The following is a 17028-nucleotide window of genomic DNA, read 5'->3' as shown; positions in this document are numbered from 1 at the left end:
CTTATCCCCCAAATACAACATTCCCCAAGCTTCAGTCATCCATCACAGGGCTTTGAAGCTGCATACCAAGTTTGGAGTGGTGAGGGGTCATAAGCAAAACAGTCATTATCATGGTGTTTGTCCACGGCATATTCTTTTGGGTGCAGAGAAATCAATGTTAAGTCAGGGTGTCATACACAACAGAAACATGTCCTTCTGCCCATTGAGTCTGCCCCAACCCTCAAGCACCCACTAATCTTACACCCAATCATTTTTTTCGTTCTCACCACATTTCATCCCTCACCTCACACTATGGTGACTAATTACACATCAATCCACATGTCTTCCAGATGTGGAGGAAATTGGAGCACCCAATAGATATGCACACAATCACAGAATAATTGTGCAACTCTGCCAGAGCACTGGAGGTCAAAATTGAACGCAGGTCACTGGAGATTGAGGTAGCATCTCTACTAGCCACAGTACTGTGTCAGCCATATAGAAATAGTTCCTGCGTGTAATCTTTCAGAATGAGCTAAACATAAATGATATTTTATATGATCTTAGATGTATCAAATCATACAAATCATACATAACATTTAGCTTTAGGTTTAGCTTATTATTGTCACGTGTACCGAGATACAGTGATAAACTTGTGTTTGCGTGCCATCTAGTCAAAGAACAGGTCAAAAGAGATTTAGTCCATTTATAAAAATAACTTTTTAAAATGAGCATTATAAAGAAAGGATGAACCATAATAAGTATTTACTTGGTCCCAGGCATTTAGATTCTAGATGTGTAATTGTATTTCATGTTAGATCTGTCAGTATGGGATAGTAATTGTAGAAGGTTGCTGCTATATCTCACCTACTTCCACAGCTTCATAAAAAATCAGGGGGGCTATTCTCACCCATGCTCTGTTGAACAAACTCCACCACCTTGCATCTTCAAAAGGTATGATCATGGTTTCAATCAGTGCTATTAAATCACAAAATAGCACTGTGAGCATGCTCTAATGTGATAAGCAGAATGGTTGGCACTGGCTTTGTTGCATTTATGACAGAGATATAATCATTTTTCAGGTGCAACCTACACGAGAGCATAGTGGATTAACATGATGTTTCTGTTGAAGTTAATCGACTAGCATGGAAGACATGGTGAAGACAATGCGTTCTTATAACCTGTTAATCATTCATAAACCTGATCTGGCCATGAATAACTGATTGAAAAGTGTTGAGGAAGAAGGGTCTCGACCCGAAACGTCACCCACTCCTTCTCTTCAGAGATGCTGCCCGTCCCGCTGAGTTACTCCAGCATTTTGTTTCTATCTATAGGGAAGTGTTGTCTTATTCTGTTCTACTCAACCTACAGACACTAGATGTTGATTTGAAAAGTCTGAAATTGATTGCTGGATTACAAAGATGCGGTGCACACGCTCAGTCGCTTACACCGGCAGAACTCTGATTTTCAGGTAATGCTTTTGCCATTTTCCACACACAAGAGAGAAGAAAAAATTGTTTTTCTTCCATAGGGTCATTTTATTACAGATGAAGAGGTTTAGGAGACATATGTCAGTTATTAAACAATTACGCAAAATCTGCACATAAAAGATTAAAGAGCATCATTTTTTTCAAACTTCATCTTTCAAAACAGCAGGGCTTGATCGAGCCACTCCCCAGAGGCTGGCAGCTGTGAATACCCAACAAACCAGGTCAGAGAAGGCTAATCTCTTGCAGATATAGATAATCTCAAGCAGCTTGTTGGCAGTTGGGATCACAGGGGAGACAAAGGAGACCTACTCCTGACAGAAATCTCACATTGTTTTCATTTCTCTCTTTTTTAATTCACCTACTGATAAACCCAGAGTAGACAATCGTACTTCAAAGACCAGGCGGTCTTTCCACCAAAAGGAGCATGCTCTGTTTGATTCACACCCACAGCCTTGTAAAGTAATGACAGATGCTGCAAACTGGACGTGTAGAAAATGGTGGAATTCTAATCCAAAGACAAAAAAAGATGGAAGTACTGAGCAGGTCAAGCAGTAACTGTGGAGCAAGAAACAAAGTTAAGATTTCATAATCCTGCTGGAAAGTCGTCAAACTGAAACATTTCCCTACTTTTCCCTCCTCAGATACTGCCTGATTTTCTAAATTTTCAGCATCTCTGTTATTAATTACAGAAATGAAGTCCTGTTCTTGTGTAATCAGAAGCAATTATTTCACTCCATTGTCAACACAGAATAGATGAGGAAATTATGGAGCTTTTATGATTTACACAAAAGTGTTTGTAGAGTCATGAGTGAGGCTTTAAAACCATTGGACATGTGAATAATTTTGATAAAATCAATTCATCACAAGGTACAGGTATAATTTATACTGAGAGGGAAAGAAGCTAATGTGTAGAGTAAACATTGACCTGTTGGTCAAACAGCATGTTCGTATCCTCAACATTCAATACAGTGCATTTTTTGTATGTACGAACAGTGAAGGATGTACCTTCTCTGACAGAATTAAGAGAATCTGCTTCCCCCATGGTAACTAATAGTCATCTATAGTATTTGTGGAAACTTATAATGATGAACCAGTGGGAAGGAGTATTGGCAACAGACTATCCCAGTTATCTCATTGAACTGCCTCCTAAAGATGCCCGGTAAGTTAAAGAAAAGGATGTAATTACAGCACTTTAATCCATCCCATTTTCTAAGACGTTTATCTGGAGCATGAAAGTAGAAGGGTTTGTCTAAGCCCTCTATCATAATCCACTTCAGTGATTTAGGAAACCTAATCTGGCAAACAAATGCTGACTATCCATTCTCTCGGAGAACACATCAGAAAAGATGCAAATTCTTACAGTGGGTGCAGAATGTATTTTCTAAAATGATTCCCGGAATGAGGGAAAGGAATGGAGGGTTATGGTCTGAGTGCAGGTAGATGGGACTAGGCGAGAATAAGTGTTCAGCACGGACTAGAAGGGCCCAGATGGCCTGTTTCCGTGCTGTAATTGTTATATGTTATATGGTTATATGGTTATATGGTTATATGGTTATATACTTAATTATCTGGGAAAATTGAACAAGTTGGGGTTGTTTAGTTTTTTTAGTTTAGAGATACAGTACGGAAACAGGTCCTTTCGCCCACCGAGTCCACACCAACTAGCGATCCCTGCACACTAACACTATCCTACATGCACTCGGGACAATTTACAATGTGGGAGGAAACCGAAGATCTCGGAGAAAAACCCACGCAGGTCACGAGGAGAGTGTACAAACTTCACGCAGACAGCAACCGTAATCAGGATCAAACCCGGGTCTCTGGCAATGTAAGTCAGCAACTCTCCCGCTGTGCCACCGTGCCATGATAGAATATTTAAAATCATTAAGGCAGAGCAGATAGAAACTTTTCCTAATTGTGTAAATTCAAGTACAGTGACTGTATAGAATGCATTCTGAAGGGGAGTTCAGGAGACAGATTCAACCGGGCTGTTCAAAATGGAACACTAAATGTATCTGAATGGAAAATACATTACAGGGAAATGAGGTAAGGGCAAGAGAGGGGATTAATGGGATTCTTACAAAGTGCAGCATTAACTGAAAGAGTGAGTGATTTCCTTCCATGTTGTTACCTCTCTGTGATTCTGTGAACATGGTTCACAGTGACTCCATTATAGCCACGGCATTGGTATAAGTCGTCATATGGAAATTCTACTGCCCTGTGTTGGAAATGGTGTTAAATCTAGCTATGTCACCAGTAAATATTTTTATGGAGTCATACAGCATGGAAACAGGCCCTTCAACCTGTCTTGTCCATGTCACCAAGATTCCACATCTGTCCCATTTTCCCGCATTTGGCCCATAACCTTCTCAACCTTTTTTATCCGTGTTCCTGTCAAAGTATCTTTTAAATGTTGTTATTGTGCCTACCTCAACTAACTCATCTGGCAGTTCATACCATGTACCCACCATCATACAACCACACAAAGGAACTTCCAAATTTAAAATCTGTTATGATTCAATATTTCCAAACTTTGCTTGGTCTGCCAATTTAGCTCCACTCAATGAAGGAACAAAGTGATTCAGCCAGCTCCTTCACTATGGCAATAGCTGAGCCATTGTAGACTTATGGTCAGATCAATGGTTCAGAATTTGGGGCAAAACACAGGACCAAGAGAACTTGTTGCATTATATTTAACACAAAAATATGACATGAAAATTCAAAACGGGTCTTCTTCACTTTCCATATGCAACCGTAAATAGTCTTTCCATGATCTTTAACTCAAACACTGATCATGCTTACAATAAGTGCAATTACATTTTGGACCAATCATATGAAAAAAAACTGTGATTTATAAACAATGAGAAATTAAGATCTCTGGATAGTAAGACAAGGCAAATTACTACAGTATGTTGTCAATGCAGTGATAATTTAATGATAGACATGAATTTATGTCTTGAATTACTTCTTTCATGTAAGGCTTTGTTCTACTTTTACTGCCTATTGCTCTCCCTTACCTCCTAGCTTCTCATCAGCACCTAATGCTGTCCATAATTAGAGATCCCATCCCATAACAATTCATTAAATCCTGTAATTATCTTCAACTGTATTCAATTCTGTAACATGTTGTTTCATCTGTGCCAGATTTCTCAATGAGGCAAAGGATAGGTCTTGCAGCCCCCTTTATGGCCCAGGAGGTAAAGTACTTCCTCCACCCCAAAATACCCCCAAACCCTTACTCTAAAAAACCTGCACCTTAGAAACATAGAAACATAGAAATTAGGTGCAGGAGTAGGCCATTCGGCCCTTCGAGCCTGCACCGCCATTCAATATGATCATGGCTGATCATCCAACTCAGTATCCCATACCTGCCTTCTCTCCCTGATCCCCTTAGCCACAAGGGCCACATCTAACTCCCTCTTAAATATAGCCAATGAACTGGCCTCAACTACCTTCTGTGGCAGAGAATTCCAGAGATTCGCCTTCACTTTATACTCTCAGGGGCGGCACAGTGGTGCAGCGCTAGAGCTGCTGCCTTACAGCGTCAGAGACCCAGGTTTGATCTCGACTACGGGTGCTGTCTGCACAAAGTTTATACATTCTCCCTGTGACCACATGGGTTTTCTCTGGTCTCCTCACACACTCCAAAGACATATAGGTATGTGGGTTAATTGACTTTGGTAAAAATTGTAAATTGTCCCTAGCATATAGGGTAGTGCTAGTCTATGGGGTTGATCGCTGGTCGACGCAGGTGGGCCAGAGGGCCTGTTTCCACACTATATCTCTAAAGTCTTATCTCTTAGAGTTGTGGACTGGGACACTCCCTCGACCTGAATTAAGTCCCATTAATTGTTTTGAATGATACCTCACTCCACCATATTTCTTTAATTTAAATCTTTCTTCAACACACTACACACAATGATGGGACTATCCAATGCAGGTACCATCGCAGCGTTTAAGAAACATTTAAACAGGACATGGATAGGATAGGTTTAGAGGAATATGGACCAAACGCAGGCAGGTGAGACGTATAGATTGGACATGTTGGTCGGTGTCGGCAAGTTGGGCGGAAGAGCCTGTTTCTCCGCTGTATGACTATGACTATGCAATTATCAAAGGTTGCCTGCGCTCCTACCCATCTTAAAGGAAGTTATTCCTGGCTTCAGGGGAGGAAACCAAAATAACACACAATGTCACATTAAAGTCACACACCATGTGTGGAGAACGTCAGGGTATAATCTTCAAAATTCTGCCCACCTGCCTACCTAACATGTTCTGAAGCATCCAAACCTCAATGCGACCATTGGGAAAAGTGTACAAGAGCCTGAGAATTGATACATCACGGTTCAAGAACAGCTTCTTGCCATCAACCACACAGCTTCTTGCCATTGAACCACACTGCACAACTCTAACCACATCCTTATCTAAGCAACAAACGACTACCTGTACAAAGTTTTTAGAGATTGCACAGGTTTCCTAGTAAAACTGATAATTTACTGCATTATTGTTTAACGTATATTTATTTGTTATGTTATGTGTAACACTGTGCCTGTAATCTGCAGCAAATAAGAATTTCATTGATACATTCCCAGCGCACATGGTAAATAAACACCCTTGACTCTTGTTTGTTAATGTGTCCTTTTAGTCATTCTAAAACAAGAACATGGCCTCTTTTTTGGGCAGTTTCAATTCCCAAAATATACCAGAGCACTCTGCTCTGAATTGTATCAAAAGAAGGAGCATCTTTCTCTTCTCACGTGAGAAGATAATCAAAACCTTTACATCACCAAATGATTAGCAGATTGATGGCACAGGGTCTCAGAAAATGAAACTCGTCTAAAGGATCCAGTTGTGAATAGGATTTTACATTTATGGCGAGGATCAGATACAGTGCAGAACATGTTGTTTCTTACATGCCAGATAAGAGAACAGGGTGCCACCAATGAAGATGAGAGATATAACATTAACACAGACTTTTCGACAGAAGATTAAATATGAGATAGAGTCTGTGATAAGGATCGACCATCCGTGGCTGATTGAAGGATTGAGATTGGCTAGCTTCACATTCTTCTCTTTAGTTCTTCTGTCTGTTATCAGGTAAGCAGCATTTTCCACACCCTCTGCATTCTACATTCCTTGCCAAATACAGCTTAGCGAGACAAACAACATTGTAGGATCGAGATAAAACACGCTCATAGCATAAAAGTAAAATTATAAGATAAACAAAACAAGTAATCTTTCTATGTTCCCAAGTATGTTCAGTGTTCAAACCTATTGGTTACATCAGAATTAATTCTGGATTTCCTTTTAAATGATATAAATGTATAAAATCTTCTTTTAAAACTTAGATTATAAGTGACCATTCACGAATTGAACCTGATGAATATTAGCTGTTATAATTTCACTATGTTAAAATCACATCTAATCCTCAGGCAACAAAGGACCAAATGGACGGTGGCAGCCATGGAATGGAATACTTTATTGTCACATGTGACAAGACACTGTTAAATTATTTACCTGCATATGCAAGGTATGCAAATAGTCACCACATAAATGGCGCTGACAAAGTTACAAAGTAACTCTGCCAGCTTCTCCTTTGTTCTCCCCCCCCTCCACTCCTGGCGGTCCCTCCACACTGGATCCTCCATTGTTCACTGTTAGGCCATGCATTCCATTGTTCACATACTAAAAAGTCTGATACTATGAGGTTCATGTGCTACGAGAAACTACACAGCCAGCAAATGTACATGGCCAATATACGAACAAAAGCTGATTGATCGTATACAGAACAGAGATTGATAATTTTCTGGATGTTATAAGAATCAAGTGGTATGGGAATAAGGCAGGAAATTGGTGTCTGAGCAGAAGTTTAGCCGTGGTCTTGTTGAACAATGGAGTGGACTCAAGAGCCTAATAGGCCTATTCTTGCTTCTATTTCTTAATTTCATATTATGCATTCCTGGGCCAGGATTTTGAGTGGTGAATGCCAGATGAAGCTAGTCATTGCTGACTGAAGCAATTCCAGCAACTCCAAAAGGGAGGTGATTGGTGGCTGCAATTACTGATGCAAGTCATTGCACAAGGCTCTAAATGTAAACGTTTCAGTTGATTACAGGCAAGAGTGGGAACCCTAAATTTCTGATGTGGATCTGCAAGTTAGACAATATAATACTAGGTGCAGGAGTAGGCCTATCAGCCCTTCGAGTCAGCCATAAAGTTGACAAGCTTTATGTCCCAAAAGCAATCTCATCTATCATCTTTTGCAATATTTGTCCAGCATTGCTTCATCCCTCACCTGCCTTCAATCTCATTAAATCAGGAGTCTTTTAGTTTAATTTTGTTTAGTGATATGGCATGGAAACAGACCCTTCAGCCCACCTAGTCCATGCTGACAATCGATCACCCGTTCACACTAGTTCTATGTTATCCCGCTTTCACATCCACTTCCTACACATTAGGAGGAACTTAGAATCCAATTAACTCACAAACCTGCACGTGTTTTGGATTTGGGAGGAAACTGGAACAACCAGAGGAAACCTTTGCGGTCACAGGGAGAACATGCAAACTCCACACTGATTTATTGAAGAAAAATGTCTTGAATTTTTGTTTATTATTCATTATCTTTGTTTATTGTGTTCATAGGCTTGTTCCGATGCTGTAAGTAAGCGTTTCATTGTTCATTATATACGAGGATGGCACAGTGGTACTGCAGTGGAGCTGCTGCCTAACAGCGCCAGGGACCCGAGTTTGATCCTAACTACAATTGTGTGGAGTTTGTCCTTTCTCCCGTGACCGCGTGAGTTTCGTCTGAGCACTCCGATCTCCTCCCGCTGCCCAAAGACATATATGTTAGTAGATTATTTGGCTTCATAATGATTGTAAATTGTCCCTGGTGTGTAGGTTAGTGCCACTGTATGGGGTGAATGTTGGTTAACACAAACTCGGTGGGCCAAACGGTACGGTATCTATAAAGTCTAAAGTCCAAAGTAAACTAAATAATCTTGACTTTTGACAGATAGCACCTGAGGTCAGAGTTGAACCTGGGTCTCAGGAGCTGTGAGGCAACAGCTCTACCAGCTACGTCACTGCAGTGTCTTAACTGACATTCATTCGTCTATTACACCATCACACGTTGAACCTCTAACATTCATATCCAAACTGACAGATTCCACTCATTCAAGATTCAAGAGAGTTTATTGTCATGTGTCCCAGATAGGACAATAAAATTCTTGCATTGGTGCAGCACAACAGGATATTGTAGTCATAAATACAGAATCAGATCAGTGTGACCATATATATATATATATATATATATATATATATATATATACATCAATAAACAGATAAAGTGCAATAGGCTATTATAGTTCAGAGTTTGTTTGAAGTTGTATTTAATAGTCTGATGGCTGTGGGGAAGTAGCTGTTCCTGAGCTTGGATGTTGCAGATTTCTGGCTCCTGTACCTTCTACCTGATGGCAGCGGAGAGATGAGTGTGTGGCCAGGATGGTGTGGGTCCTTGATGATGCTGGCAGCCTTTTTGAGGCAGCGACTGCGATAGATCCTCTCAATGGTAAAGAGGTCAGAGCCGATGATGGACAGTGCAGTGTTTACTACTTTTTGCAGCCTTTTCTGCTCCTGGATGCTCAGATTGCCGTACCAAGCCGCGATGCAACTGGTCAGCATGCTCTCTACTGTGCACCTGTAGAAGTTCGAGAGAGTCCTCCTTGACAAACCGACTCTCCGTAATCTTCTCAGGAAGTAGAGCAGCTGATGTGCTTTCTTTATGATTGCATCAGTGTTCTGGGACCAGGAGATATCTTCAGAAATATGCACGCCCAGGAATTTGAAGTGCTTGACCCTTTCCACCATCGATATAAACGGGACTGTGGGTCCCCATCCTACCCCTTCTGAAGTCCACAATCAGTTCCTTGGTTTTGCTGGTGTTGAGAGCCAGGTTATTGTGCTGGCACCATTTGGTCAATCGGTCAATCTCACTTTATATTCTGATTCGTCCCCATCAGTGATACGTCCCACGACAGTGGTGTCGTCGGCGAACTTGATGATGGGTTTGCACTATGTCCGGCTGCAATTTATAGAGTTCTGAGCCTTGAGGTGCTCCCATCATGACACATTGATACTGTGGTCTGTGAATGAGGAAGTTGAGGATCCAATTGCAGAGGGATGCGCAGAGACCCAGATCTGAGAGCTTGGTAACCAGCTTGGAGGGGATGATGGTGTTAAATGCCGAGCTGTAATCAATGAATAACAGCCTGACATGAGTTTTTGTTATCCAAGTGGTCCAGAGCGGAGTGGAGAGCCAGTCAGATCGCATCCACTGTTGATCTGTTGTGGCGGTAAGCGAACTGCAGTGGTTCCAGGTTTTGTTGAGTTATGAGTTGATTTGCGCCATGATCAACCTCTCAAAGCACTTCATCACCACAGGCGTTAGTGCCACTGGTCGATAGTCATTGAGGCATGTCACCTTGCTCTTCTTGGGCACCGGTATTATTGATTCCCAACAGTAAAGAAACATCATCCACATTCACAGCCTTATGCTCACAAGCAAACTTCCTTCTCTTTTAAAGACAAGTTTCAAGTTTCAAGTATACATTTATTGCCACATGCACTAATTGGTACAGTGAAATTTGGGTTGCCATACGAATAAAAAAAAGAACACAACATACGATAGAACATGAACATCCCCACACAGCAGAATCAACGTTTCCCACTGTAAGGGAAGGCAATAAAGTTCAGTCATCTTCCTCTTTGTTCACCCGTGGTTGGGGCCTCCCGAGCCCTCCGCAGTCGCCGCTATGTCGGCCCGATGTTCAGGCCCTCTCGCCGGCATGATCGGAACTCCGACGTTGGAACGGAAGAACATTCTCAGTCTCAGTGGCTTGGAGTTTCGTATCGGCCGCTTCTTACCAGAGACCACGGCTCCTAAAGTCCACAGGGCAAGCTGGGCAGAGATTCAACACTGGCGGCCCTCGGCAAAGGGATCACCAGGACTCCGCAATGTTAAAATCAGCGCCGCCCGTGGCTAGAAGCTCCGCAACCACAGCTCAACGATGTTAAACAGCAGGCCCAACACTCCGGAGCCTCAACAAGCGATCCCCGGTAAGGCATCGCCCGCTCTCCTATGGTAAATCAGTGCTACATCGCCGCTGAAGCTCTGGTCAGTCTCCGGCAGGAAAGGCTGCACCAATCCAGATGGCAGGCCGTGGGGGGGGGGGGAAGATGCGACTCGGAGAATCCAGGAAGTGACTGAGAAACGGTTTCACCCTTACCCTCCCCATCTCCCCAACATAAAAAGACTACGAAACCTCCAAAACACACTTTTTAGACTAAATATAACAAAAAGATGAAAAACAGGCAGACTGCAGGCAGAGGCTGCCATCATACGGCGCCCCTGGTGGCCAATATAAGACAATATAATACAATATATTACCAACACTTGTAGCAGCACATGACCACAGGACAAATCTGGCTTCAACCCCTTCACCCGCTGAGGTTAGCCAACAAAATACTGGCTAGAGCAGCTGATATTAGGACAATTGAAGATGATTGCATGCTTATAAGTAATCATCGGAAACATAACGCACATTCTCCTTCTCCCACTATACCTTCCAATTCACTTTCTGTTGGAAACATGCAGTTCCAACTTCTAACTCTCTCACCACAATCCATCCACCAGATGAGAGGCAGAGTGCACAACAAAAAAACGCAATGATGAAGATACTCAATCACTTGCAGCCACAAGCGCCGATCCTGTTTGAGCAAATTGATGGCTCAAGGAAATGTGTGTTAAAATAACACTCAGTGCCATTTATTTGGTTGTGCACAATATTCATGCATCATTTCAGGGGATGCATGCAATCTGCAAACTTACATGTATGAGGACTTGTCAGAGCTGTAGATCTGAAGGCAAGCAAGTCTCAGGAAAGTAGTAATATTCAATGCATTGGCCTCAAATCTGTGTCAGCAGACACCAATTTGCTGCCAGCAGCCCAAGCCTATAAACTTAATTTGTGCAACTATTTTGTTTTACTTGTATAGGAGGTGAACATCTTTCACAAAGCCCATAATTTATTGCCAATTGCCAACTGCATTCAAGAAAGTTGGTGGTAACACACCTTCTTGAACAACTGCTATCCTTCTCTTGAAGACACTTCCAATACAGTTAGAGTGGGAGTTACAGCATTTAGATCCAACAGCTGAAAGGGACAGCAATGTCAAGATAGCACATAATTGAAGTGGAACTTGCAGTTTTATCATTTTAATAACCCTGAAATAGAATTAAAAATATTAACTGGCCACATTATTTTCTAAGTTGTATGTGCATTATGCTGCAGTTTAACGTGTTGGATCACTAAGTGTCTTCACTGATCTCCAGCTTCTACTTCATTTACTTAAGTAAAATATATCTGATATAGACATACTGGTTCGGCATAAAGATACCAAACGGATGAAAAAGTGAAATATGCCAATATCTGTTTTTTATTTATATACGTTATCCTTTGTTGAATATTTTATCCTTTGTCTAAACCTTGCAGGAAGACTATTTCAGATCTGTATTCAATACAAGAGAAATGAAAAATTGAACAGAACAAAGCAAATTTGATGCATCTGGCCCCATATGGAGTTCAAGACTGTTAACATATTTCCTGCAACACAACTTGACATGGAATTGCTGAAGTCACTAATATTTTCAGTGCCTTATGTCACTCTGTTTAGAAACACTTTTCTGGACACGTAAACAGCTTTCATCTTGGCAGCTGCTGGTGGCTGACGGCCATGATACAGCTTAGGTAAATTAGATTAAATACATATGTTAAATACAGCGAGTTTGTAAACACTGGACAACATCAATCAGTCCTAATAAATGTGAATAAGATCCAACACACTTAAACAGTAGAATGACTTAAAAATGTGTGCTATTACATGGAAAAAAAAACAATTACATAAAAACATGTAGAGCATATCTTGCTGAATAAAAGTTGTACTTTTCGTATTAATGAAAATATTCACTAAATATTTAATACTGATCTTAAAAGCGCACCCAACAGCAGATTGGAAATTCATGTTCACTTTGAAATAGATGGCTACATTAACTACCATGAAGCTTTCATTACATTTGCACTGGAAGCCAAAGTAATTATCAAATATCTATAGACGATTTTCATTCAACATATTACTTTTCCAAAGTGAAGAGAGCACCTGATTGTTCTTTCAGAGCAGATGCCATATTCAACCTAAACAGAGATCTATTTTACTCTCACTTTACTCTCACTTTTGTGATCGGCTCATACATTCCTAATTATAGTTAGAAATATATTTCTCCATATACTTAATTCTGAAACATCCTCCGCGGGTGCCTATAGAGTAGAATTAGTATGTTGCACTCCAGTTCCAAAACTTGGTTACACTGAAATAAAATTTTGGAAGTTGAATGTTTTATGCAATATTTGCCATATAAATGATTCTATTGCTAGGTTAAATTTCTTGGTTAATTACCTTTGTTTTATGTTGTAATGCATAAGCTTTGATCCTTTCGTGGACCAGTTCATTCATTGCAATCAATATCTTTTTTGTTTTAACTTTCTGATTATGTTCATTTTTTTCCATTGCAGTCTGCAGCACTTGGCTAAGCCTGAACTGTAACTCCTGTGGATTTGCAATAGATAGATATTCACTCTCCCACATACAACTTGCATCATGAAAGTGCCTTTCGGGATCTTGGAATTGATAAACCATTTATCTTGGGGTCTGCTAAATTTCTAATAAGAGCTCATGAGTTTTGATACTCTGTGTCAAGAACAGTACTTGAGTAAAATTTCACTAATGTTTGGTGCATATAACCAAATACCTGCAATTTAATCCTCGCATGCAGGTATACAATGGGGTAGTCTACTGACCACTCTGTACTTACTCTGCATTACTAGAGTAGATTTTCCTATCATTATATTAATAGTGTATGGGACCACCCAGGGTGAATGTTATGGTACAAAAATGGGTCAGCAATGATCATAAAACTGATAAGACTGTTTTTAAGAGGCTTTTATATAGGCACTTGAATATGCAGGAAATAGACAGATATAGATCATGTGCATACAGAGAGATTAGTTTAATTTGGTATCATGTTTAGTACAGGCTTTGTGGGCCAAAGGGCCAGTTGCTGGGCTGCACTGTGCTATATTCTAATTGTCATGGATTCAGATTCAAGATCAGATTCAGATTCAATTTTTGTTGCCTGCTTTTTCTCTATACACGAGCAATTTGATTATTTATGCAGAATGCAATGAGAATTGTTTTGTTTATCATATATTACTTACATTTTTTAATACAAAAAAAATCTTGTACTTTTTGCTCCATTTGCAATTAATTGCATTTTTCAGATTTAAGTTTTATTAATTGCGTATCAGCCAAATATCATGGCCCAACAAAGTGGCCTTGCAAACTCTCGGCAGGATGCAACATCCACATCGATATTCCTATTTGTATGCTATATGCAAATGTAATATTTATATTCATAATTCATGCGGGATAAAAATAATGGAAATCCAAGATTGAAAACTTGCGGAGTTTCGTTCAATAATTTCTTCCAATTGAATACGATCAAGATTTTGTCGAGTAAGGTGGAAATGATTAATTTATCCCGCAGACAAGGGTGGTGTTGAGATGGCCTGGAGAACTAAACTCAACCTTACAGAGGCTACACAGAGCTTTTGGAAACATTCTTATCCCTTTGACTGGACTGTAACCTCACAAACAAACACCATGCCACCATATTCCAGACCACAGCTCTCAACACTTCAGGAAATCTCCCCAAAACATTTTCTGGCCTGGCGGCACCCCTGCACTGCACTATCCAATTCTATTTAATATGGAAAACCTTGATCTATCAACCCATAGTTTCTGCCTGCTCTTGCCCCACTGAACTTATTTCCTCATACCTCAACTTTATCCTGTCTGTCATTGCCCAGTTTACATCCTCCTACATCAGGGACACCTTGCATGTCCCCTAGAACTTCGGCAACTTCCGATTCCTCGGCCACCAACCTTTCATCTTCAGCATACAGTATTATTTATTGGGAAAGTCTTGGGACCCTCTGTTTCTTTCTGGAACAAAGATTTAACCAGCTTCCCTTCACCAACACCCCCAATGGCTGGCAGAACTTGTCCTTACCCCAAACAACAAATTGATCTAACTTTCTACAAATAAAAGGAACCTCTCACCAACTCTTTCTCTGCTATATCACTGTCTGCATTGGTGCCTTTTTTCACCTTTGCTATGAAGTTCAACTCCTCCCTAAAATCCACAAGCCTTTTCTGCTCTCCCTCTCCCTCTCTCCCTCTCCCTCCCTCTCTGTCTGCCTCTCTCTCGTTCCTTCCAACACCTCTCTCTCTTTACTGAATCTCTGAGTCTCCACTTTAGTAGACAAACCATTTACAATCAACCAACTGACTTCCAGAGCTATCTTCATCATGCCTCCTCCCACGCACCCTCTAATAGGGATGATATCCCTTTCACTCACCTTCTCTGTCTACACCACATCTGTGCTCCAGTTGAGCCTTTCTACTCCAGGATATCTGAAATGCCTTCTTTCTCGGGAAATATGGCTTCCCCTCTATTGTAGTTGATCAAGCCCTCACTCACGTTTCTTTCATTTTCTGGACCTGCTCCACATCCAATGAAATGCATGGGCTCTGGATCTTGTAGCAAATTTAAAGCGGTGAAGATGTCATGCTCTGCCATAGGATATTATGCAAAGTATACTGTCAAATATGCTGAAAGAATCTGTCCACATCTTCAGGACTTCCATGTTTATTACTGGGGTGAATCCAAGTCCTGAAGTTGCGTACATTTACAGGGGCAAAGACTAGCAGTTTACCACAGAAGCACTGACATATACTAATTGATGCGGCACAAACTCTCATAAGTATACTTCGTATTTTTCACAGAACAAATATAACACTGTGGAGTGTGTACCTGTATGGCTTCGAATGTGTACACGCAAGGTTCCGTTACTAGCAAATTTCTGTCCACAGTATGGACAAATCTTTTCCTTCTCTCCGGTATGTGTCTGAAAGACAAAACAGAAAATTCAAATGGCATTTCACAAACATGTTGTTGCATCTGTTGCTTCAACACAGTCCTGAAGATATTTAATTATGTGTTATTACATCAACTCCATAATTAAGGATTGTTTTTTTTGTAGTCTGAAATTTGTACATGAAATACAACTTAATATGAACAAATGCTGCAACACACAAAGTGATGAGGCCTTCGAATAAAGTATCCACGAGGCAAACTTTATTCAGAATCTATAAGAATAGAAAGAAATATCTATAAGATTAAAAGACAATAAAATATTATGGCATTTTCTTTTTTGCTCATAAATATTAGTCACAAAAAAATTAAAGGTAGAATTGTATCCTATATCTATGCCAATTTATCATTTTTCTACAACGATGTATCTCCAGGAATGTATTTTTCACAAAATGCATTTACTTCCACTCACTGTAACTTTCTTTGTTCCAATTTCACTTGTTTTGAGATAAGCAGTGAGATATGCCAATTTCATACAACTTTGGACCTAAAATGCAACATTAACTAAACAGGACACTCTTATAAGATTTCAATAAATAATTAATCATAAATCACATTGATTGTGTGGTTTCATGATGCTTCATTTGAAATATATATTTTCCTTTACTATCACTACTCTCTCCTGTTGGAGTCATGTTTGTTGAATCTAACCAAATGCCTTGTCACAATATCCAGATCCTTATGGCCAGCACTTTCCCCATATGTTCTTATTTCTAAGATATCAACAAAGCACAATAGGAGCTTCACTAATAAAGCTCACTCCAGTCCTCTCGCCTTATTATGCACAGGTCGTTCCATGAGGAAAGTAATACCATCATCTATCCCTTGACTTTGGCAGGAAATGCCAACAAAACATCTTTATAAGACTAGAAGACATTGAAAGTATCGTTCAGCGAGATTCTACTGAGGTTCTTTGTTTTTTTTTAAATTTCTGAATTGCATCTGAAGCCTCATCAAAACTGTTATTCAATTTATGACTTTACAAATATGCATTGAATATTTGGGGAAAAGTTACGTTCTACTCAGAGTTTGAAATGGTTGCCTATTTAAAAAGGCAACTTCTAAACCTTAATTCCAGGAGCTATTTTGAATCCAAATTTTAACTAAGGTGCTGCGTGCATTGCGGTCTAATTTGAAAGGAGCACCATATATCCTGACATTTTCATTGTCATCACCATGGAAATAGAAATAGTATTTTCTTAATAACAAATGAAATCTGACACCTAATTCATTTTTAACTGACCCCTGGAGCAATGGATGCTGAGAGAATTCTATTATTATATGAGCAATGCAAACCGTACAAATCATATTTTTTGAAATTGAATATTGCAGACATTTTAATCTATAGACTTATGACTCATAAATTACTCTTCTATTATTAATTTATAGATTTCAGTGGACTTTGCAGTACCCCTTTTCTGAATACAAATGTGATTTTATAAATGTAAT

The 17028-nt window shown here is 40.0% G+C and overlaps 1 protein-coding gene across 2 annotated transcripts in view; it reads right to left on the bottom strand.

Annotated features, from left to right (window-relative positions):
- Positions 1-17028, bottom strand: part of prdm5 (PR domain containing 5) — a 290483-nt gene that overhangs the window by 104909 nt on the left and 168546 nt on the right. For both annotated transcript variants that reach the window (XM_055640489.1, XM_055640479.1), the window contains one exon: positions 15460-15553. In XM_055640489.1, coding sequence (XP_055496464.1) covers positions 15460-15553 — 94 coding nt within the window. The remainder of the gene's footprint in view (positions 1-15459; positions 15554-17028) is intronic.

The sequence above is a fragment of the Leucoraja erinacea genome, chromosome 1, assembly GCF_028641065.1.
Source record: "Leucoraja erinacea ecotype New England chromosome 1, Leri_hhj_1, whole genome shotgun sequence".
In the NCBI taxonomy this organism is placed as follows: Eukaryota; Metazoa; Chordata; class Chondrichthyes; order Rajiformes; family Rajidae; genus Leucoraja; species Leucoraja erinaceus.
This window is presented reverse-complemented; position numbering and strand designations above follow the sequence as displayed.